General features: G+C 41.6%; 1 protein-coding gene across 3 annotated transcripts in view; it reads left to right on the forward strand.

The window, feature by feature from the left end:
* LOC118639876 (BRCA1 associated protein) overlaps positions 1 to 24,642 on the forward strand; it is a 36,845-nt gene extending 12,203 nt beyond the window's left edge. For all 3 annotated transcript variants that reach the window (XM_036276472.1, XM_036276474.1, XM_036276473.1), the window contains exons 6-12: positions 2,736 to 2,884; positions 8,590 to 8,665; positions 9,114 to 9,252; positions 9,596 to 9,705; positions 12,410 to 12,499; positions 18,233 to 18,336; positions 22,283 to 24,642. In XM_036276472.1, coding sequence (XP_036132365.1) covers positions 2,736 to 2,884; positions 8,590 to 8,665; positions 9,114 to 9,252; positions 9,596 to 9,705; positions 12,410 to 12,499; positions 18,233 to 18,336; positions 22,283 to 22,646 — 1,032 coding nt within the window. In that variant the 3' untranslated portion in view covers positions 22,647 to 24,642. The remainder of the gene's footprint in view (positions 1 to 2,735; positions 2,885 to 8,589; positions 8,666 to 9,113; positions 9,253 to 9,595; positions 9,706 to 12,409; positions 12,500 to 18,232; positions 18,337 to 22,282) is intronic.
* The last annotated feature ends 335 nt before the right edge of the window (positions 24,643 to 24,977 follow it).

A 24,977-nucleotide genomic window follows, 5' to 3' on the forward strand; every position in this document is an offset into this window, starting at 1 on the left:
ACACGACCCCAACCAGGGCCAGGGACAAACTGCAACCATGGTACGTGCCCTTAGTGGGAACTGAACCTGGGACTCTCTGGTCCGTGGGCCAATACTCCAGCCGCTGAGCCAAATTGGCCAGGGCTCTTGATTCTGTTTTGATATCGGTTTGTAATTGTCCTGATCTACCACTCTCCATGGGAACCTTTCGTACAATATGTGCTCACTTGAATCATTCTATAAAGTAGTAGATTCAGCTCTGTTATATTTTTAAGATTTTCTTTTGTTTAAAGTAGACCTAAAGGTCTATATAACTTGAAATCAACTTGATGGATGTAAGTTCTGATTACATTGTTTTATCACTAGACTAGGTGCAAGGTGCCCAAGGCCTCAGTTTTAGAGATTTTTTTTTCTCTAAATGAATATGGCTTTTTTTTTGTTTTGTTTTTTAATCCTCACCTGAGGATATTTTTCCATTTATTTTCAGACAGAATGGGGGGGTGGCGAGAAACATGGATGCGAAAGAGACACATTGAGTGGTTGCCTCCCTTGCAACCATGACCAGGGCCGGGCACCAAACTGCCCAAACTGCAACTGAGGTATGTGCCCTTGACTGGAATCGAACCCTCAACTCTGGTCTGCAGTCCAACACTCTAACCGCTGAGCCAAACCAGCCAGAGCCGATGGCTTCTTTCTTTTATTTTTTAAATATCCTTTTATTGAGTTTTTATTTTTAATCCTCACCCAAGGATATTTTTCTGTTTATCTTCAGATAGAGTGGGAGGGAGCGGGAGAGAAAGGGAGAGAGAAACATTGATGTGAGAGGGACATATCGACTGGTTGCCTCCCGTACAACCCCAACCAGGGCTGGGGATGAACCTCAACCAAGGTATGTGCCCTTGGCCGGAATCAAACCCGAGACTCACTGGTCCGCGGGCCGGCGCTCTACCACTGAGCCAAACTGGCCAAGGAGGGTTTTTTATTTTTGAGAGAGAGACGAAGGGAGAGAGAGAACGAGCGAAACATTGATGTGAGAGCAGAACATCAATTGGTTGCCTCCTTCACGCCCCCTACCAGGGATTGAGCCTGCAACCTGAGCTTGTGCCCTGACCAGGAATCAAGCCAGCAATTGTTCGGTGCCGAGGATGATGCCCAACCAACTGAGCCACACTGGCCAGGGATGAACACGGCTTCTTGAGAGATTTCCTATAGATATCTATTCTTAAGGGACCATAGATTTATGTGATTTTTTTCAGCCTGTCTTTATGTGTATGCTTCAATAATTCCTGCTCTTCTTTTTTCCCTTAAAAATGTCTCCTTTAATTGAGTCAGCATAGTTAATTAACTAGCTGGGTATCAAAATAGCCACAATTTGCATATTAACGAGGATTCCACTACTTGGGATTTCTCTGGCTGAGGCTCCATTTTGAAGTTTTATAGAGAAATGGGGATTACTGTCTTGAGTGATTACATATGGGGGCTTTGCCTCCTGATGTCATGTCCAGAGGGCTTTCTTGGTTTAGTCTTTGACTCTGTTTCTTTGGCTTCTTTGAAAAATGTTTACTCTCAAGTACTTAATTCCTGGTCATCTTATAGCTTGCAGGGTTTAGGTCAAATGTGACTCCCTTAGGGATGCCTTTCTTGACCACCTACACACACCATTATGTCCCCTATTTCACACCCTGTTATAGCTTCATGTACTTTTCTTTCATAGCAGTTAGACCATTGGTGCTTATACTTTATTTTTTAACTTGTTTTTTGTCTCTCTACTAGATTCTAAGCTCTATGAGAGCAGGGACTGACTTTGTTTTTGGTGGGTTTTTTTGTTTGTTTGTTTACTGAATCTGTATTTGCTCACCATTGTTCCACACCTGGAACAGTGTCTGACACACAGCAGGGATTCAATAAGTATGTGTTAAATAAATAAACAAAACAAGTGTTGTTGATACTTTTATCACTTAATAGAAAGTGTTAGGTTTTAATTTACTCTGAAAAAATCATTCAGATCCATTTTTATTCTGCTGCTTTTCTTCATTTGTGTTCTATTATAGTCATAGACCTTTACAGTTAGAGTAAGGAGTCTGGTAACATTTTTTTTTCTTTAAACTTATCTTTATTGTTGAATATATTATAGATGACCCCCTTTCTTCCCCGCATTGACCTCCTCCTCCCCACTCTGATCCCTCCTTCTACCTTCCCCACACTATAGTTTGTGAGTCTGGTAACATTTTCAGTTCTCTGTTAAGGTTTTGGCAAAAGTCTCCCTTCTTAGAATGTCAGCTCCATGAGGGCAGGGATCATTGTCTGCTTTATTTCCCTCCATATCATCTGTGTCTAGCACAGTGCTGGGAAAATAGGTGCTTAATCAGTTTGTTGGTTGAATGAAAATCTTACCAATTTAAATTATTTGCACAGAGCAGTAATATTGAGGACAGTCAAAAAGTAACAGGGAGCCCTGGCCGGTTTGGCTCAGCGGTTAGAGCGTTGGCCTGCGATCCAGAGAGACCCGGGTTCGGTTCCCGCTAAGGGCGTGTGCCTCAGTTGCAGTTTGTCCCCGGCCCTGTTTGGGTTGTGCAGGTGGCAGCCACTCGATGTGTCCCTTTCACATCACTGTTTCTCTCTCCCTCCCACTCTATCTGAACAAAAAATGGAAAAATGTCCTCGGTTGAGGATAAAAAAAAAGTGACGGAAACTATTTTTAAAAGATTAGAACTGGCTGGTGAAGAGTGAGGCTTATGTGAGATGTTTCACTGTAGGGTGCCAGCCTCCCTGTGATGGACCTGACTGAGCTCCCCAAGTGCACGGTGTGTCTGGAGCGCATGGATGAGTCCGTGAATGGCATCCTCACCACGTTATGTAACCACAGCTTCCACAGCCAGTGTCTGCAGCGCTGGGACGACACAACGTGAGTACAGGAGCTCATCCCCCCATCACAGCCCACTGTTACCCTTTCTCAAATTAAAAAGAGCCACCACCAAAAATTAATCATTCTAAGTATTTGACTTTTTAAATCTGGATACTGTGGCCCAGTCGGTGTGGCTCAGTGGTGGAGCGTCGACCCATGCACCAAGAGGTCTCCGGTTCGATTCCTGGTCGGGACACATGCCCAGGTTGTGGGCCAAATCCCCAGTAGGGGGCATGCAGGAGGCGGCCAATTGATGTTTTCTCTCATCGATGTTTCCATTTCTCTCTCCCTCTCCTTTCCTCTCTCTCTAAAATCAATAAAGAAAAAAATAATTAAAAATAAATAAATAGCTCTGGCCAGTTTGGCTCAGCGGTTAGAGCGTCGGCCTGCGGACTGGAGAGTCCCAGGTTCGGTTCTCGCTAAGGGCATGTACCTCGGTTGCAGTTTGTCCCTGACCCAATTGGGGTCGTGTGGGTGGCAACCACTCCATGTGTCTCTCTCACATTGATGTTTCTCTCTCTCTCTCCCTCCCTCTCTCTCTCCTGCTCTCTCTGAAGATAAATGCAAAAAAAAATGTCCTCAGGTGAGGATTAAAAATAAATCTGGATACTGTGATAGTAAAGAGGCCCCATGGAAAGACCTTCCATTTTTCTTTTTTGCTTTTTCAAGTTCACATGGGAATCAGCATGCTTTGACCAATTCCTTTTTAGTATGCTGATTCTGAATCCTTGTGGAATTTCTTAAGGCAGTATGAATTGTTTCCTTCTAAGAGCCTGAGAACAGGGGGGTGGGGGGTTGAAGCTTAGCTTTGAGGCTCTTATACCAAAGTGAAATCTAGCTCTAAAATCTTATTTATTTCCTGCACTTGATACCTCCCAGTTACTTTGGCTTTCTTATCCACTGGGGTATAGTAATCTCATATCTTAGATGATCACATTGTTGATGAATATGATAAATGTTGATGGCTCAGTGGCCAGTAGTAATAGTCACTAAGTAGGAGATGTGCACACACCTACACCTACAGTATCCTGTTTCCCAGTGCAATAGAGGTCTTATTTGTAGGGTGGCATTGTGCAGGTGAAGAACTGAGGTGTAACCTGTACCTTTTTTTTTTTTTTTAAATCAAGTGTTGTTACAGCTCCCTTTGCAAATTGCACTGTGGGACTTAGCTAGAAAGGTGTTCAGACCTTGGCCCTGTGGGTTTCTCAGTACAGAAAGGAAGACGGAGAATCAAATAATCATACAAATAAATGTGAAGTCACAGCCATAACAGGTGTTACAGAGGCGCAGGATGCAGCATTGTGGCTGGAGAACTAGGGCCCTAACACAGCCAGGGCTGTCTGAGAAGTGACATTTCAGGGCGGATGAGTAGGAGTTATCCAGGTGAAGAGGAGGACCTGAGAAAAGACAGTGCAGGGGAGGGGTATACGGAAAGGTGAGGATCACCTTCCAAGGCCTGGAAGTTGGGAGGAGTGAAAGTCCACAGGAATCTTTCTTCTCCACCCTCAAGTGACCAGCAGAAGAATGCCAGCCTTCACAGAGCAGGGACCTTGTCTGACTTGTTCACTGCTGTGCCCCTCACCCCTAACAGGGGGCCTAGTACATAATAGGAGTTCAGAAAACATTCTTGAGTAAATAAATAAACCCGGGGTTGAGATATGTGCATTTCGTAAAGTGTTTATATGTATCTTGTGTCCATCTGCTATACCATGTAGGTTCTGGACACTTCTTTGTTCCCTGCCACTCCAATTTACTTTCAGGACAGGTTAATTGTCATAGAAGCATAGCATTTTGAAGTGGAACATTTCCTCAAGAACCACCTTGCCCAACCTCCCTATTTTACAGAGGAGGATACTGAGGCCCAGAGTGAAAATTAACATACAGAAAGTGTCATGGCCAGAGAACGCCAGAACTGGGACTAGAATTCAAACTTCTGAATGGGGCATGAGGCAGTTCTTTCAGCAAGAGTCTCAGTGTACACATAGCACAGCTGGGAGAGAATCAGACACAGATCTTCCTCAGGCGAGTTCAGTCAGCCAAGGGACTTTACACATGTACATAGCTGCATATGATTCCAGGTAGAGACTGGAGGAGATAGAGATTGCTCCCTCACCAAGACAGGGCTGTGTGGAGGAGGTAGCATTGGTACCAAGTTTTGAAGGGTGGGTTTTTTTTCTTTGTTTGTTTTTTGACACATGGAGATACCATGGAAGGGCATTCTGGGAGGATTTCCCCAAAATCTTCTCAAGAAAATAAGGTGACTACTCAAAATTATTTTTGAAGGGTAAAGCAGGAAGAATTTAATAATCTGTTAATTATTTTTATTTTACTATTATTATTTTTTTAATCCTCACCTGAGAATATTTTTCCATTGATTTTCAGATAGAGTGGGAGGGAAAACGAGAGAGAAACATTGATGTGAGAGAGACACATTGATTGGTTGCCTCCCACACAACTCCAACTAGGACCAGGGATCTAATCGCAACCGAGGTAGAAGCCCTTGACTGGAATCGAACCTGTGACTCTTTGGTCCATGGGCTGACGCTCTATCTGCTGAGCCAAACTGGCCAGGGCTGTTAATGATTATTGTTTTTAAAATATGTTTTTATTGATTTTTTTTAGAAAGAGAGAGAGAGGAACATCGATGCATGTCCCCCACAAGGGATCAAGCCCACAACCCAGGCATTTACCCTGACCAGGAATTGAAATGAGACCTCTCAGTCCATGGGATGATGCTCAATCCACTGAGCCACACTGGCCAGCTTTATTTTTTAATAGACAGATGAGGTGGTATATCATAGAGTGCTAGTGGTATAGTTCAAACAAGTTTATTTTTCCCCCCTTTTTTCCTTTTTTTTTCCATCCTCACCTGAGGACATTTTTCCATTCTTTGTACAGATAGAGTGGGAGGGAGAGAGAGGAAGAGAGAGAGAGAGAGAGATAGAAACATCGATGTGAAAGGGACACATCGAGTGGCTGCCACCCGCACGACCAACCAGGGCCGGGGACAAACTGCAACCGAGGCACATGCCCCTAGCGGGAACCAAACCCGGGTCTCTCCGGACTGCAGGCCGACGCTCTAACCGCTGAGCCAAACCGGCCAGGGCCCTTTTTTCCTTTTTATTCTCATGGTCATACTTACATTTCAGAAAGACCATTCTGGCACAATGGAGAAAATTAGATTTCAGAATTAGTTTGTTTTCATATCCAACCACTACTGCAGCTGCCACACAGACAAAGGGATAGCAGCGAGCTAGTTTCTACCTTTGACAAGACACCTGCTGCTTACCAGCTGCCATTTTGTTATTTTTTCAAGTTGTCTTCTGTCTTCTCTTTTTTTTTTTTTTTTTTTTTATCCTCACCCGAGGATATTTTTCCATTTTTTTTTGTACAGATAGAGTGGGAGGGAGAGAGAGGAAGGGAGAGAGAGTGAGAAACATCGACGTGAAGGGACACATCGAGTGGCTGCCACCCGCACGACCAACCAGGGCCGGGGACAAACTGCAACCGAAGTACATGCCCTTAGCGGGAACCGAACCCGGGTCTCTCCGGACCGCAGGCCGACGCTCTAACCGCTGAGCCAAACTGGCCAGGGCATGTCTTCTCTTTTGATAACTAAAGAAAGAGACAGGCTAGGTCCTTAAGCTTTCTCTTAGGAAACACAGATAGACTCTTTATCTGTGACAAGAACTTAGTGTTCTTCCTGCTGAATTCATTTTCTTGGTTTTATTTATACAATTGAGTAACAACCTGATACTAGTTGTATCTTGAGCATTCTTTCTTCTTGTGCCAATTCATTAGCCCCAACTGTAATTCACTTTGTATCATCTTTGCCCAACTGACAAAAATATTAATGGCTGGTATTTAACTCAGTTATTTTGTGTTGAGTATAATAGAAAAGGGATAATGAATTTTTTTCAGTGCCCCCTTTTTTCTTTTTCTTTTTCTTTTTTTTTTATCCTCACTCGAGGACATTTTTCCTTTTTTTTTTTGGTTCAGATAGAGTGGGAGGGAGAGGGAGAGCGAAACATCGATGTGAAAGGAACACATCGAGTGGCTGCCACCCACACAACCAACCAGGGCTGGGGATAAATCGCAACCGAGGTACGTGCCCTTAGCGGGAACCGAACCCGGGTCTCTCTGGACCGCTCTAACCGCTGAGCCAAACCGGCCAGGGCAGTGCCCCCTTTTTTCATCTTTATAGCAGTATTGATAGTCAGAAATTATATATTTATGATGTGTGACTTGATGACCCAATATGTATACATTGTGAAATAATCACCACAACCAAGCCAGTCACCAAACATACATCACTCATACTTTTATCATTTCCCTTTTTTTCTTTTCTTTCTTTTTTGGTGGTAAGAACACCCAAGATTACTTAGCAAATTTCAAGTACTCAGTATAGTACTGTCAACTGTAGTCACACTTATGTACACCAATTCTGCGAACTTTTTCATCTTACATAACTGAAACTTTGTACCCCTTAACATCTTCCTCTTTTCCCTTTCCCCCTCCCCCTGTGTATCTATGAGTTTGGTTTCAGTGCCATTTTGATTGGCTTTTTGTAAATCAAAACTTGAGTACTCACAGAGCACTGGTATCTTCTTCCACATGATGTTCATTGTATGGAAAAATGTTATGTGCATTTCAGGAAGTATATTAACAACTTTTTTTTTTTTTTTTTTTTAGTTTGGTGAAATTTACTGCAGTTTAGTTTTAGCTTTTAGGGAGCAACCTTGAGAGGACAAGATAAATTTTAAATGATTTAAACCTTTGGGAAGTGGGAATAAGGTAGATTGTTTAAAGTAAAAATACTTTAGCCCTGGCCGGTTTGGCTCAGCGGTTAGAGCATCAGCCCGCAGACCAGAAAGTCCTGGGTTCAGTTCCCACTAAGGGCATATACCTGGGTTGCGGTTTGTCCCTGGCTCTGGTTGGGGTTGTGTGGGTGGCAGCCACTTGATGTGTCTCTCACATCGATGTTTCTCTGTCTCTTCCTCCCTCTCTCCCTCCCGCTCTACCTGAAGATAAATGCAAAAAAAAATGTCCTTGGGTGAGGATAAAAAAAAACAACTTTATGGATAACCAAACATGAAACAAAATTAATAACTTGTCTCAAGTCCCTAATTCTACCCTATTATTTAATTCTTTGATTATATAAGCTTTAGACAGGAGAGTGGGAAAAAGTATGAAGCAGATCAAGATGTCTCCCTTTTCCTCTGCCTTATCAAGATTTTTTTTTATTTTGTTTACAAATATCTCAGAAATGTATTTTGAGTGCTATTTTTAGTTGTGATAAAAGTATATTAGAGCCCTGGCCAGTTTGCTCAGTGGTTAGAGCATCGGCCTGGGTCCAGAGACCCGGGTTCAGTCCCTGCAAAGGGCACGTACCTCGGTTGCAGTTTGTCCCCGGCCCTGGTTGGGTCGTGCGGGTGGCAACCACTCGATGTGTCTGTCTCTCTCTCTCTCTCTCCCCCCCTCCCTCTTTCTCTCTCTCTCTCTCTCCCCCTCCCTCTCCCTCTCCCTCTCCCTCCCTCCCTCCCACTCTATCTGAACAGAAAATGGAAAAAAATGTCCTCAGGTGAGGATTAAAAAAAAAAAGTATATTAGAAAGGGAGGATTTAAAATTCAGTTTTTGACTTTTGGGTTATGTAACAGATGTTTCATATTTTATGTGTATCATTATCTTTTGCTGTTCTGGATAGGTGCCCTGTTTGCCGGTATTGTCAAACTCCAGAGCCAGTAGAAGAAAATAAGTGTTTTGAGTGTGGTGTTCAGGAAGTAAGTAATGGGTGGTGGGAAAGAATAATGAACACAGCTTTAATTGTCTGGGGTTTTCTTCTACCCTACGTGGCTTAAATTTTTATAAATTCTTTTTTGAGATGGAAATTTTTTTCTTTTTGTCTAGTATCAGGCAAGAAATATAACTACAAAAATTTGACTCCTAAGCAGAATACTTTGTTTTTATTCTTCATTCTTTGAAAAAAGCCTACACTTTTATTGATAAATTATGAATTTTTTCTTGCTATTTGCATAGAGTTCCATTAAAATCAGAATGAGAAAATGATTGCTCAATAAAAGCATCCTTGCTTGTTGGGTTTTAAAAATATATTTATTCAAAACTCCTGTAGAAACAACTCTAAATCTTATTGTGTCAGCCCCTTTCCTACCATGAGCGGGCCAGGTCATGTAATTTTATATAATTAAGATCACACCTTCTTCTTGGCAGAACCTTTGGATTTGTTTAATATGTGGCCACATAGGATGTGGACGATATGTAAGTCGACATGCTTATAAGCACTTTGAGGAAACCCAGCACACGTATGCCATGCAGCTTACCAACCATCGAGTCTGGGACTATGCTGGAGGTGAACACCACTCTCATTTTCTAATTTGCGTTCATTTTGTATGAAAACTTCTCCTTTAGGATCTCTCCACTTTCTCGCACAGGTGGAAATCTTCCTGACAGCAGTGGCAAATTTCAGCCCTATAGGGCACTATTTTCTAGGAATGGTCTGAATTGCATGTTATAAAGGAAGTTAATACGTCTACTCTTGTTCTTACTCTTCTTTAAAGTCACATGATTTAGTCCACTTTTAAAGAAATATTGCAAATTAGATCTGTGAAAACAAATGTTGTCAGTTAAAATAGTGTGGAGACCCTTTTCATTCTGAGAGTAACATGCCTCGGTTGACTCATTCTTTTCTTTAGATAATTATGTCCATCGACTGGTTGCAAGTAAAACAGATGGAAAAATAGTACAGTATGAATGTGAGGGTGATACTTGCCAGGAAGAGAAAATAGATGCCTTACAGTTAGAGGTAAGATAAGTTAATTGTAATTACTAAATAATTATTTCTACCGCTTTTATTATTCTAACTTGAAGGTGTTTTGGGCCTTTAGTTTAGCCATTTACTCTGCATGTCAACTTTTTTATTTTTGTTTTTTTTTTATCCTCACCCGAGGATATTTTTCCATATTTTTGTACAGATAGAGTGGGAGGGAGAGAGAGGAAGAGAGAGAGAGTGAGAGAAACATTGACGTGAAGGGACACATTGAGTGGCTGCCACCCACACGACCAACCAAGGCCGGGGACAAACCGCAACCGAAGTACGTGCCCTTAGCGGGAACTGAACCCGGGTCTCTCCGGACCGCAGGCCGACGCTCTAACCGCTGAGCCAAACCGGCCAGGGCCATGTCAACTTTTTTAAAAGTTCTATTACTGCTATGAAGGATTATTAAAATATTTTTATTCTGATTTTCTTCTTTGAAAGTCTAAGTTTCACTCTGCCTTATTTTCAGTGTGATCTTCCTAGTTGTCTCAGGTTCAGTATTAAGGTAGTTCTCTGTAGCTGCTATAGAACTGGAAGTTAAGAGGCTTCCTGTTGGCTCCCTGGCCGTTTGGCTCAGCAGTTAGAGCATCAGCCCACGGTCCAGAGAGACCCTGGTTCAGTTCGCGCTAAAGGCACATAACCTCGGTTGCAGTTTGTCCCCAGCCCTGGTTGGGTTTGTGCAGGAGGCAGCCACTCGATGTGTCCCTTTCATGTAGATGTTTCTCTCTCTCTCTCTCTCTCTCTCTCTCTCTCCCCCCCCCCACTCTCTACCTCCCTCCCACTCTATCTGAACAAAAAAAAGGAAAAATGTCCTTGGGTGAGGATTAAAAACGAAAATGTTAAAGAATCTTCCTTTTGGCATTATAGCAGCAGTTGGAAACTGAGCAGATTTGGTCAGAATGAGAAAACCCCAATAGTATCTTTCCATGCCTGAGGAGCTTTTTCCTATATATTGAGCTGGCATTTTATGAATTAGAGGCTTATATACACAAATGTATACTGAAAGTATGTATTTTCTGAATTTGACACATATATATAAAGCCATTTTTGATATTCATATATTTGAAGAAACAACAAAATTAGCACAATCTGATTTTTTTTCATAGCAGTAAATCCCATCTACTATAAAATTGATGTATCATAAATTTTATGTTAATGAAGGAGAAGTTTAACACTAGCCCATTTTATATACATTTAAAAATAAATACCTTAACCTTGGGAGGAAATGGACATTTGAAAACGTGTTCATCTCCAGATTTTTAAGTTTTGATAGATCAGTAGAGTGGCCTAAAATAAGGCTGATGTTGTTACCATTAATAAATTATATTGCTGTGACAAAAGTTCAAATCTTTTACATAAAATTTTAGACTAAGTAGCCCTTCCATACTAACTGTGTCCATTCACTGAATGTTTATTGAGAGCGGCTGTCTGTCAGACACTCCACCTGGTGGTGGGAATGCAGCGTTAAACAAACTCCTTGCCCTCATGGAGCGTATATTCTGGTGACACACACACATTTTCCCAATTGTCCTTTCTCTTTGTTGCACTTTTAGTCTCTTCTCTAGCCTACAAACATGTTTAGAATTCTTCTACTCTCCTAGAATAGTCTTTCCAAAATGCAGATGTGATCTGGCCATTTCTTGGCCCACATTCTCAATGTGTTACCCCATAGCCTTCCATAGACCCCATCTCTCCATACCTTTATACCCCAGCCTCATTGGTGTTGCTTCTTCATCTCTGAAGAGACCTAATCACCCACAGCTCACATGTAGTTCCAGTAATTCTCCAGAATCAGACCTCTCTCTTTATCTGTCTCCTGTCTGTTAAGAGCCCTCTCAAATCTCAGTTTCTTTCAGAAGTCCTACCATATCCTACTGTCAGAAGCCATCTGTCCTTTCCCTGCAGTTACACAACACTGTTCATTCATCCATGTAGTCAGGCAGCAAGTGTTTCTTTTTTTTTCTAGATAGAGTGGGAGGAAGGGAGAGAGAAACATCAATGTGAGAGAGACACACCAACTGGTTGCCTCCCACACAACCCTGACCAGGGCTGGGGATGAACTGCAAATGATGTATGTGCCCTTGACTGGAATCGAACCCATGACTCATTGGTCTGCAGGCCGACGCTCTAACTGCTGAGCCAAACCGGCCAGGGCACAAGTTTCTTGACATCCAGCATGTGCCAGGCACTGAGAGTGCAGAAATAAAGATAGAGCCCTTGTTTTCACAGAGTTCACAGTCTAGTAGAGGAAGACAAGCAGATAAACCTGTGATTAAGTACAAATGTTAGTAAGTGCTGTTAATGGTAGACACAGTACTGCAGGAGCGGAGAAAGAGAGCACTTAAGCCAAGGCTGGGAGGGACGGGGACAGCTTCCTTCAGTGGAGGTAGATGGATGAGCTGATTTGAGTTGCACTTTGATTTTAAAACAATGTGGTTCTTAAAATCAGCTTGAACAGGAACATAAGTTTTTTTTACTGTACATTTCTCTGTTTGTCCCTGACTCGACTGTAAACCCCAGGAGGCCATAAGTATAATTATGGTTTAGTGAGTAGAATGGAACCAAAGTGTAATATATATTTGATGGTTACTCTTAATCTTCTGTAGGTCATTAAAAGTCAGATTTTAATTGGATTTCAGAAGCCAACAACAGTGATTTTTATTTATTTTTTGTTTATTCTCTATTTTTCCAGTATTCATATTTACTAACAAGCCAGCTGGAATCTCAGCGAATCTACTGGGAAAACAAGATAGTTCGGATAGAGAAGGACACAGCAGAAGAAGTAAGTTTCTGGTTTAGTGACTGCTGCAGTGCCATGTGGCAGGGCAGTCTGATGTTGATTTGGGAAAGGGTAGAGTACAGGGACAAAGGAATCTTTGAATCTTCCTTCTTAGTCTGGTAGACAGGTAAAGAACTGTTTTGCCTCTAAAAAGAAATCTTTGTTCTATGTATGTCAGTTATATCTCAATAAAAAGTTAGGGGAAAGAAAACAAGAATTTAGAATCATCTGGCTTGCTCCAATAATCTAACTCTAGATAAGGATTCCAGAGAGAAGTGGTAAACACCTGAATTCTTATTATATTAGAGACAGCTGATGAAGGCACTATTGTGGGACAAGCACTTCTAGACCATAATGAGAAAGAAATTCGTCAAAAAGAGGAAAAGCAAGAGATAAGAATACTTTATTGCAAATGCAATCAACTAAGTATTATTTAAGAATGGGAGAGAAGCAGACATGTATTCTCACCTAGGTTTACTAAATCAAGAAGAATATATTAAAATCTTATTGTATGCTGAACTCTATCCTAAGTTAAGGAAGAAATGAAATACCTGGCATGTACCCTAAAAAAGAAACGTTGGATTTAAACGCTTCGGTATTTTGGGGTTTTGGGTGTTGTTTGTTAACTTCAATAAGGTTTTCTAGTTCCTTGTGTAATTCTATTTAAAAAATAGAAGAATGGCCCTGGCCAGTTTGGCTCAGCGGTTAGAGCGTTGGCCCTCGGTCCAGAGAGACCCGGGTTTGGTTCCTGCTAAGGGCACGGACCTCGGTTGCAGTTTGACTCTGGCCCGGTTGGAGTTGTATGGGTGGCGACCAGTCGATGTCTTTCTCTCACATCGATGTTTCTCTCTCTCTCTTCCTCCCTCTCTCCCTCCTGCTCTATCTGAAGATAAATGCAAAAATGTCCTTGGGTGAGGATAAAAAAAAAAAAGATGTATGTACATGAGGGTTTGTAATTTGAGTCAGCCAGTTGGTTTGTCATTTTGGGAACAGCTGCTTTGGGGAGCTGAACATGGTCCTCTGAGGCAACAAGATGTTACTTCGAAGTTGATGGGAACAAAAATGGACAGAAATTCTGGAATTTCAATGGTCACCATAGTTCCTTATTGGTCTAGGATAGCGATTTTCAACCAGTGTGCCATGGCACACCAGTGTGAATTTTTAAAACATGCAGTACCTGACTATTTATTTAGTCAGGGCATTGACCTCTTTTTCCTTAGATTGTCAAATAAAAAAATGATAGCCCAGCCCTGGCCAGTTTGGCTCAGCCGTTGAGCGTCAGCCTGCGGACCAGAGAGTCCCGGGTTCGGTTCCCGCTAGGGGCGTGTACCACAAAAAAATAAAATAAAAGATCTACAAAAGTATCATAATTAAAAAAAAAAAAATGACAGCCCAGCCCTGGCCGGTTTTGCTCAGTGGTTAGAGCATCGGCCTGCGGTCCGGAAATACCCGGGTTCGGTTCCCGCTAAGGGCACGTACCTCAGTTGCAGTTTGTCCCCGGCCCTGGTTGGGTCGTGCGGGTGGCAACCACTCGATGTGTCCCTTTCACATTGACGTTTCTCTGTCTCTCTCTCCCTCCCACTTTATCGGAACAAAAAATGGAAAAATGTCCTCGGATGCAGATTTAAAAAAATGACAGCTCATACAATAGCCGTACAGTGTGAATGAATCAAAATTATACCCTTTTTTTTTGGTCAGGACAGCAAAAAATATTTTTTGGTATGCCTTAAAATTAAAAAAAAAATTTTTCTTTTTTTATTGATTTGAGAGAGAGAGGAAGGGAGGTGAGAGAGAGAGAAGCATCGATGAGAGAGAACATCATGAGAACATCAATTGGCCGCTTCCTGCATGCCCCCCACTGGGGATCAGGCCTACAACCTAGGCATGTGCCCTGACCTGGAATTGAACTGGCAGCCTCTTGGTGCAGGGTCAAAACTCAGCTTTTGAGCCACACTGGTCAGGTATGCCTTCGAATTTTAGTAACTAGTTTATGTGTGCTGTGAGATGAAAAAGGTTGAAAATTGCTGGTCCCAGGCAATGAGTTTTAGATTTTAACAAAGATGGCATTCACAACAACATTTAAAAGAGAAGAGTGGTGCAATTTTGGTGGAAACTTGGATGGAGAGCCCAGAGCTTTACCTGATTGGTTTTCTGTTTGTCTCCAGCATATACAAGGAACCCAGAGAGGGTTCCAAAGAGGGAACCAGTGATCACTGCAGCGTTCATTTATAATTAGGATTCTAGGAACCATTTTCTGGACCTATGGACAGTGTTCATAATTCATTGATTCCCTTAGTATTAAAGGCTTTGAGGTTTTTTATGTTAATAGTTTAATAACTTTGTGAATCCTTACTAGTAACTGGGCCTCCAGATGGAGACTGCAGAGCTGGGCTTGGGGCTCACCTCTGAGTACCATTATCCTGGAACTTAGCAGGCAGGACCAAGCTCTCACTTTATGCCAGGCCCAGGAGCCCTAGCTTCTGGGTATGCCTACAAATGAGGAGAAACCAGATTTTAAAAAATAAGGCCTAATACCAGCTTTAAAATGATGTTTAGTGTGTAGTTCTTGATGAAATCCTTAAAAAAACCTTCCAAGCAATGGAAATGCCTTTCCAGAGGCGCTCAAGTTCTGAATAGGGCTTGATTGGAGTACATGGGAGAAGGACATGCCTCTGACAGCACTTGGGAGAGAGAACAGTCACTGCCACTTGGTGTCAAGTTATGGAGTCCCAGGGAGGAGGAGCACTGGCAACCCGAGCAGCCTCTCTAATGGGTTTTTCCACGGGCTATACCAGCGTGACCATGAAAGTGCTTCATGCAGACCCTTGAGAGCTAAGCACAGGATTCTCTGCCTTTTAAGAGTTTTTAGGATTAACTACATTCTCTAACACATTCCCACGAAAAGCCAAGGGGCAGGGAAGCTAAAAACTGAAACTTGTATCTACCTTTAGGTAGGTGTAAGATGGAGGCAAGGGCAGCTCTAACTAAAAAGCTTGAAGGGCTTAAAAAGGATGTTTTGTTTTCTAATAACAAATGTTGCTTATCCATAAGTTTATGGATGATGTAGGCCTTTTGTTCCTGCCACTGTCCTTTTTTAAAAAAATATGTTTTTATTGAATTTTTAGAGAGAGGGGGAAGGAGAGAGAGATGGAAACATCTATGTGAGAGAGATACAGGCTTCCTTCTGGGTATCAAGCCCACAACTGGGCATGTGCCCTGACCAGGAATCGAACTGGGACCTCTGACTATGAGATGATGCTCAATCCACTGAGCCACACCAGCCGGACCCACTGTCGTCTTCCTTTTGACCAGTCTTCTGTCCATTGGCACCTCCAGCAGTAGAGCATGTGCAAAGATTAACAGTAACGGACCGTGGGTTTCACTGACAGATTCTTGTTTATGGGCTTCAATAAAAGAATGTGGGGAGGGGAGAAAGTGAAGGCTGAAATTCATTGTGAACTTCGATTACAATACTATTCCTGTCCCCCAATGCCTTAGGTAGTACAATTATTACAGCATTTGAGCAGAGTCTGTTCTACAAAATGAAGCTCATACCCACCTGAAATGAAGGTTCTTAGTTGTAACAGGGCCTTATATGAAGAACAGAATTGGCTATCAGGACAGGTGAATTCCCCTCAAGATACGGCTTTTCTCTTTGGACCTCTAGATCCATGTTATCAATCAGTTTTTCTCAGGCTGTAGACTGGGAAATGAATTTGGTGGACCACAGTTGACATTTTTATTAAACAAACAGAATAGAATAGGTATGAAATATTGGAGTGATCACATTTAATACTGTTTTCTGAAACTCCTGTTTCAGTTGTGTTTGTGTGTTTGTGTACTGTCTTTCTTACTTTGCACTAATTAATGGTCAGAAATGTTTTAAAAAGCACTAATTCAAACCATTGTAACATTCATCCATAGCAATATTAAAAAGCTTCTTGATAATACTTAGTATTTTTCATTTTGATTTAAATGTGTTTGGCTTAAGTATCTTTAGTGACCCAAACATTACAATTTGATTCCTCTTTTGCCCTTTCCAATTTCCCTAAAGGAACAGAAGCCAGTTGAGAAGAAATGTCAAAAGGATCTAGTAGTTTTTTATGTTAAAGCAATATTGAGTAGAAAATGAATACCAAACTAGAGTTAAAGCAAGTTTAAAGCTATTTTTATTTTTATGACATAAAAAAAACTTTTATAAATCTCCCTTTAATTACATGTTTTTACAACTTAATGGTAGTTGGCTATAAAGTTTATTTTTCCAAAGCATTTATTTTCTTATTATTAAAAAAAAGTGTGGGGGCAGTACGTTTAGAGACCTGTTAGGCAGGCCATATGGCAACTGTTTGTTTATTTATTTATTTTTTTAAATCCTTACCCGAGGATACTTTTTCCATTTATCTTCAGAGTGTGTGTGTGGGTGTGAGAGAGAGAAAGAGAGAAACATCGATGTGAGAGAGAGAGACAGCAACGGGTTGCCTCCCGCACAACACTGACCAGGGCTGGGGACCAAACCACAATCCAGGTATGTGCCCTTGACTGGAATCGAACTCGTGACTCTTTGGTCTGCGGGTCGACGCTGTAACCGCTGAGCCAGACTGGCCAGGGAAATATGCAAGTGTTTAAAAACAAAGTGTTAAAAGCAATGGTGCTTTCTCTGGGACAGTGTATGTATCCTGTTTAGATCTTGCCCAGAGGTCACTTTTCCTTTGCTATACAGCTTTGGCCTGCCATCTAGTACAGAGAGAGGTTTAGAACTTGGCTTTGGACCCACCACACTCTAGCTGGGTAACCTTGGGTGTATTGCCTCACCTTTCTGTAAGCCTCAGTTTCTGTAAAAAGTTGACATACCCTAAATCATAGGCATGTTATAAGGAAATACTGCTTATAAAACACCTAGCAGGTGCCTGAGCCATACGATTTAAAATCTCAGTTATTTTCAGTTCCTATTACTATTGCCTCATGATTTTCCCAGCCTCACTGTTTTCCTCTTCCTACCTAGTCTTGCCATGTCCTTAAGACATGGTAGGGTTGAGGCATTTTCCAAATCTCTAAATCTTCACCCCTGAGTGAATCTGATGTCTGCCTAGCTAGACTTCAACAGACTGTTGGCTAGGATTGCTGCCATCTGACACATAATATGGCAGAATTTTCTGACTCTCTTAAGTTTTTAAGACAATATAATATGAATTAGTTCCATTTATATTGCCTTTATAAATGAACTCAATAAAACAAGAACCGATTATGTTCCATATGGCTTCATGGTATATGAGAAATTTAATAGTGAGTTGTGGGTGGGGAACAGAATCAGTTATCACACATTTCTTAGATTAGATGCGTTTCTTGAATTATTTGGATAATAGGTTTTCGAATGTAATCTCACGAAAAAAAACAATGGTGAGTTAAGGATGGGCTGGGTCGCCCTGTTCCAGTGTATATATCTCCTGCCCTGCTGCTTGGAACTCTTTCTTTATTTCCAAGCAGTTTCACTTGACATTTAGCAGCTCCTGATCTTTTGTTCATCCTGGTATATGGAAATAATAAGGAAAAAAGGATTTCTCAAATATTTTATTCCTATTACAGAAATTCTTTAAAATGATAGTCTCACCTTTTCTAACTTTGGGTTGTTAAAGTTATATGCAGGTAATTGGAACAAGAATTTGTTTTGAGAAGTTTGTCCCAAAGGCCACAACTTTGTCTTTGTGAAATGAAACTGATCTCTGTTTGCTTTTTCAGATTAACAATATGAAGACCAAATTTAAAGAAACAATTGAGAAATGTGACAATCTGGAACACAGACTAAATGATCTTCTAAAAGAAAAGCAGTCTGTGGAAAGAAAGTAGGTATAAGTGGTCTATACTTTTTTTTTTTTCTTTATTGAATTTTTGAGAGAGGGAAGGTAGAGGGAGAGATAGAAACCTCGATGAGAAAGAACATCGATTGGCCACCTCCTGCATGTCCCCTACCGGGGATCAGGCCTACAACCCAGGCATGCGCCCTGACCAGGAATCAAACCGGTGCATGGATCGACGCTCAACCACCGAGCCACACTGACCAACCGGGATCTTTAAAGTAGGTATTTTAGCCCTGGCTGGTTTGGCTCAGCGGTTAGAGTGTTGGCCCGTGGACCAATGAGTTGCGGGTTCGATTCTGGTCAAGGGCACGTACTTCGGTTGCAATCTTCCCCGGCCCTGGTTAGGGTCATGCAGGAGGCAGCCACTCAATGTGTCCCTTTCACATTGATGTTTCTCTCTCTCTCTCTGTCTCTTCCTCTCTCTCCCTCCCACTCTATCTGAACCAAAAAAAAAAAAAAAAAAAGGAAAAATGTTCTCAGGTGAGGATAAAAAAATAAAATAAAGTAGGTATTTTAGCCCAGCTGGTGTGGCTCAGTGGATGAGCGTTGATTTATACACCAAGAGGTTGCTGGTTCTATTTCCTGTCAGGGCACATGCCCAGGTTGTGGGCTTAGTCCCCAGTAGGGGGCATGCAGGAGGCAGCCAATCAATGTTGCTATTTCTCTCTCCCTTCCTCTCGCTCTAAAATATCAATGAAAATTAAAATAAAGTAGGTATTTTATTATAACAGGCAACATAAACAGATAATTTCCTTCATTGTTAGGGAAATGCTCGTTTTCAAGTGTATCACCAGGGTTTTAGGAGTCTACCTATATATGGAGTAAACTTACCGTGACTTCCTATTTATTAAAAGTCATGGTGTTTCATGCCAGATGGATGCGGTGTGGAGTGCAGTTTTCTCTCCTGATATGTGTGTGTAAGTGAGTATCTTCCACATTTGCCTATAGAAAGCAATTTCTGTGTGCCCAGAGCCTTTAGCTTCTCTGAGCTATGGTGGCTGAGAAATGGCAGTTAGGAAAGAGACTGTCTAAGCCAGAGATGGCATGTGTTCTGATCTCGCACAGGAATTCAAAGCCAAAGATGTTGAATATGGAGAGAAAAAAAAACATGAATAGCATAGCAAAACCATAACTCTGCTACTGTTATGTGAGAAGATAGTACTGATTGAAATTGCTTTTCTGGTTTAAGTTATACTTATAAAAATAACTGGATTTTTACCCCTAGACAAATGGATAAAAATAAATTTAAGGGGGATAGTTGTTCCTTAAAAAGTTTTTTTAGTCCGGCCGATGTGGCTAAGTGGTTAAGCATCGACCCATGCACTAAGAGATCGCCAGTTCAATTCCTGGTCAGGACACATGCCGGGGTCGTGGGCCCGATCCTTAGTGGGGGGCATGCAGGAGGGTGCCAATCGATGTTTTCTCTCATCGATGTTTCTCTCTCTGTCCCCCTCTCACTTCCTCTCCCTCTAAAATCTATTTTAAAAAAAGAAAAAAAAAGTGTTTTTAATAGACCTTTTTTCTTGGAGTCAATATAGATTTACAGAGGTTTTAAGGATAGCACAAAGAGTTCCTGCATGCCGTTCATGCATTTCCCCCATTGTCAAAAGTTGGGTTTTTTTAAATAGTTTTTTTGCATATGTGGTAAAAATCTATGTAACATAAAATTTCACATTTTACCATTTTTAAGTGTACAGTTCAGTGGCATTAAGTACATTTACAATGTTTTACAACCGTTACCACCATCTGTTTCCAAAATTTTTTATCGCCCCTAACAGAAACTCTTCACCAAAGGATTTTTTTTTATAACTATTGTAAAAGCATAATACTAGTGGAAATAAAAGTAAAAAATTCCACCCTAACAAATTGAACTGTATTAAAGAATTAAAAAGTTAAAACTGGTCCAGTCGGTGTAGCTCAGTGGTTGATGATAGACCCATGCACCAAGAGGTCTCAGGTTTGATTCCCAGTCAGGCATGTGCCCGAGTTGTGGGCCAGATCCGCAGCTGGGGGGGCATGCAGGAGGCGGTCAATCGATGTTCTCTCTCATCGATGTTTCTCTCCCTCTCACTTTCTCTCTCTCTAAAATCAGTAAAGGAAAAAAAGAGTTAAAATTGGAAGTTTTCCTTGATTCTGATATCTGGAGGTTACCTTTTTTTTTTTTTAATCCTCACCCAAGGACATTTTTGCATTTATCTTCAGATAGAGCGGGGGGGGGGGGGGAGGAAGAGAGAGAGAGAAACATCAATGTGAAAGAAACACAGTGACTGGCTGCCACCCACACAACCCCTACCAGGGCTGGGGACAAACTACAACCAAGGTACGTGCCCTCAGCGGATCCAAACCCAGGTCTTTCTGGTCCATGGGCTGACGCTCTAACCACTGAGTCAAACCGGCTAGGGCTAGAGGTTACCATTTTTAACAATACCAGTGAATAATTACTCTCAGCTCTTTTGTTGTACCTATATAAACATATCACAGCCCTGGCTGATTTTGCTCAGTGGTTAGAGCGTTGGCCTGCGGTCCAGAGAGACCCGGGTTTGGTTCCTGCTAAGGGCATGTACCTCGGTTGCAGTTTGTCCCTGGCCCTGATTGGGTTGTGCGGGTGGCAGCCACTCTATGTGTCCCTTTCACATCGATGTTTCTCTCTCTCTCTCTTCTTCTCTCTCCCTCCCACTCTATCTGAACAAAAAATGGAAAAATGTCCTCAGGTGAGGATAAAAAAAAAAACAAACACAAAAAATATCTCACATACATAGTCTTATTTTTCTACAAAATTAGAATAATTTAGGTATTCTATTTGGCAAAATACTCTGTTTTAGAGATTTTTTTCATGCTGGCACATTTCGTTCTATCTTGATCTTTGTGTAGTGGCTGTATAGTATTCCATTTGTGGAGGTCCCATAATAATTTCAGGAGGTTCCTGGACATTTAAGTTGTCTCAAGTCTTACACTACTGTAAACAACGTTGCAATGGTCATCTTTCTCCATGTGTCTTTCAGTGCAGTCCTGAGTATATCTATTTTTTAGGGTAAGTTCCTAGAAGTAGAGTAGCTATGTCAAAGGGTATGTGAAATTTTGACTTTCTAGTTAGCTCCAAGTTGACTTAGAGTTTGTGCCAATTCCCACTCCAGTGCCCTATGTGTGGGGGTGTCTTCCCATGTGTGAGCTCTTTGACATTTTGATACATAAAAATGGTGTTTAAATGTGCAATTCTTTACTTATGAGTAAGATTGAGCATCAAAAATAGGGCACTCCCTAATCTTAAAAACCCTTCTCCAATAAATGCAGTGAGGTTAAAATACTGAACTCTCCAAAAATGTCACTTTGCCTCATAACTTTTTTTTTTTTAATCCTCACCCGAGGATATTTTTCCATTTTTGTTCAGATAGAGTGGGAGGGAGGGAGAGAGAGAAAAACATCGACATGTGAGAGACATAGACTGGCTGCCTCCCACACAACCCCAGCCAGGGCTGGGGAAGAACTGCAACGGAGGTACGTGCGCTTGACCAGAATCGAACCCGAGACTCATTGGTCCATGGGCCAATGCTCTAACCGTTGAGCCAAACCGGCCAGGGCTTCCTCATAACTTCTTTATTACCACTGTCCTCTTTAATCACCTATTTAACCACTGACTGCAAAACAAGCAGTAGAAGTTTTACCATGAATCACAGAATAGTTTCTGCTACGGAAAAATTTCTGTTCTTAAAAAAGAAAAATTGTCTTGAAGCTATAGTTGGGTTAACTAGAGCAAAATTCTTGCTTTGTGTAGCTGTTGTAATGGCGGCAAACCAGTCTCCCTGAACAGGGAGGGAGGAGTCAGCTCTAAATGGATTCTGAGATCATGGCTTCTCTGTTCAATCCCAGAGCAGAAAGGGAACTGTGTCAGCAAATGAAAAATGTGCTTTTGTCTTCCTTTGTTTTGCAAAAGGTGCACTCAGCTAAACACAAAAGTAGCCAAACTCACCACTGAACTCAAAGAGGAGCAGGAAATGAACAAGTGTTTGCGAGCCAATCAGGTCCTCCTGCAGAACAAGCTGAAGGAGGAGGAGAGGGTTTTGAAGGAGACCTGTGATCAGAAGGATCTGCAGATCACTGAGATCCAGGAGCAGCTGCGTGACGTCATGTTCTACCTGGAGGCGCAGCAGAAGATCAACCACTTGCCTGCGGAGACCCGGCAGGAAATCCAAGAGGGACAAATCAACATTGCCATGGCCTCGGCCTCAAGCCCCCCCTCTTCCGGGGGCAGTGGAAAGCTGCCCTCTAGGAAGGGCCGCAGCAAGAGGGGCAAGTGACCTTCACAGAAACAGGTGTCCCTGAGACTTTTCCCTGGCACAGTGAGGGTGTGCTGGGGCCTAAATGTAAGGGTGGGCCCTAAATAAGTACAAGTGAGGATCAAGCTGCAGTTGTTTGGATCTTTCATTTGCTAGTGTTTGGTGTAATGAATGTAGAGGGTGTTGACGACTAGGAGAACTGATGGAAAGGGGCAGAGTTTTAAAAGGTGGCTCCTTTTTTCAACCTAATAGTTCACTAACCTCAGACATTCTAATGACCATTTTGCCTTCCTACTTGATCGATGCCCCGAATCTGCTGTGCATTTTTCCATTGTATTTATTGAGTTGTTTTTGACATTCATTTGTGGGGTCGGTGGGTAATGTTCCCAGTACTAAAGCACCAAACCTCCCTGAGGTCATAGCAACTGCCTTAGAGAGAGACTTGCATTGGCTACTGAGGATTTATTAAAATCCGGAGTATTAGTCTCCTATCATTGTCATCCCTCCCTGCCTCTGGGGAATTGAAGGACTGGTTGGATGTTATATGAAAAAGGCTGGGCCTGAAAACCTGGCACTGGCTTGTCTCCAGCAGCCATATCTTCTTGCTCTAGGGCTAGCCAGGAAAAACAAACAACCCGGGGCAGACTGAGTAGACCCAGTGTAGGAAAAATGGTGGTGTTTCCACTTTGTTTATTTTTGATGACTCTACACCTCCCTATGAACCTCAAATAAGGAGGAGACTTAATGGTGACTCCAAGACTGAAATCTCAGAGTGAATTTCCTTGCATCTAGCAAGAATGAGCAGGCAGACTTATCATCCATGTGAAAATGTAGAATGAGGCCTCTGACTAGCTGATTGTGTATTTTGCTGGGATCAGTATTTTTTGAATGTTTACAAAAGATTGGGCTGCATGTTCAGGTTGCGGCTAGAGGGAGCTTGGGCAGATTTTCAATTATGCTTCCAAGCTTTAACCAAGGCTGTTTCTAAATCTGAAAATTAGAATTTTAACAGAGCCCCCTTTAAAACAGTCATGTAATACTTGTTGTGGGCCAACAGAGGGGCTGTGTACTTTCTCTAGAAACATAAACGTCAAATAATTTGTAATATGCAGTAATGAGCAAAATTAAAATAAGAGCTGTTGGACTTTAGCTTCCAAAAGAGGTAAGCTGGATAGGTTAATAAGACATACTGTTAAATGATGGGTTTGTTTTCTGCTTTATAATTAGCCAAAGTTTAAATTGTCACATTTCAGAATTTTTTAGCCTATGGTTAGGCCTCATCCCCTTTGACCTATTAGTCTTACAAGTTACTTGTTAGCACACCAACTGTACTCCTACTCACCATCCATTGTTGTGGGATGTGCTGCAGCATTTCCCAAAGAACCTTACATGTAACTTTGCTAAATGAATGTACTTAGACATTCTCAATTTTTACTTAGGGCAGACTGACTGTAAGTCCCCCTTGGACTTACCAGATATCATGGATATCTTAGAGCAAGAGTGGGAATGTAAAGCATAACCTAATTCTCTTTCCTATAGAGATTCTATTTTATTTAAAATCTATTTTTACACTAGTTAGAATCCTGCTTTTTTGGCCAAGTGCTTGTCTTGCATGTCTGACCTTGCAGAAGCTGGGGTGGATCGTAGCATACTAATGAAGAGAATTACAAGTAGTTTACAAAGCTTGCTCCCTCCTCATTTCTCCATCAAGCAGCTCTACCACCAGCTGGGAGAATGCAGATTTTCTGTGCAGGTGGGATAAATGTTCTGAAAGGCAGTGCCCAGAGGAATGAGTAAATAGGCAAATGTTTCCAAACTACTTGAAGGTGTCTAAAAAATGTTGGAAAAAATAAAAATCTTAAAATATGTAAAGAAAGTGTTTTTTTTTTAAGTGGTTAAAGAGTTATGTTTGAATTTCACAAAATTACATAAGATAGAAGCTGTTAGTGTTTTCTTCAGGGTGGAAATGAACCACTTAACATACCCACACTACCTTGAACAATGAAATTGCATTAAAGTAACTAAACTTTGAAATGATTCTGTTTCATGTGAAATTTGTGTCTTCCTGATTGACATTTGCTTGGGAGTTTGTATCTAAATAATCTTAGAAAGTGTCAGTGACCTGGATTTCAGCCTTGCAACAATGTCGTGAGCAGCTAGATTATATTCATTTTTAAGGCCCTTTGCTCCAACATCCGTAACTAACATACCTGAACAGATACAGAATAGGAAAAATTATTTTAATTTGGAGGCTTAGGGTAGGAAATATTGGGTAAGATAAAGCAGTGAAGCACCACCCTCTCCTTGCTTGCACAGTGAAAGTGTCCTCATCAAAAAGGCTGAGAAACTTAA

This window comes from Molossus molossus, unplaced genomic scaffold (assembly GCF_014108415.1).
Source record: "Molossus molossus isolate mMolMol1 unplaced genomic scaffold, mMolMol1.p scaffold_m16_p_22, whole genome shotgun sequence".
Taxonomy (NCBI): domain Eukaryota; kingdom Metazoa; phylum Chordata; class Mammalia; order Chiroptera; family Molossidae; genus Molossus; species Molossus molossus.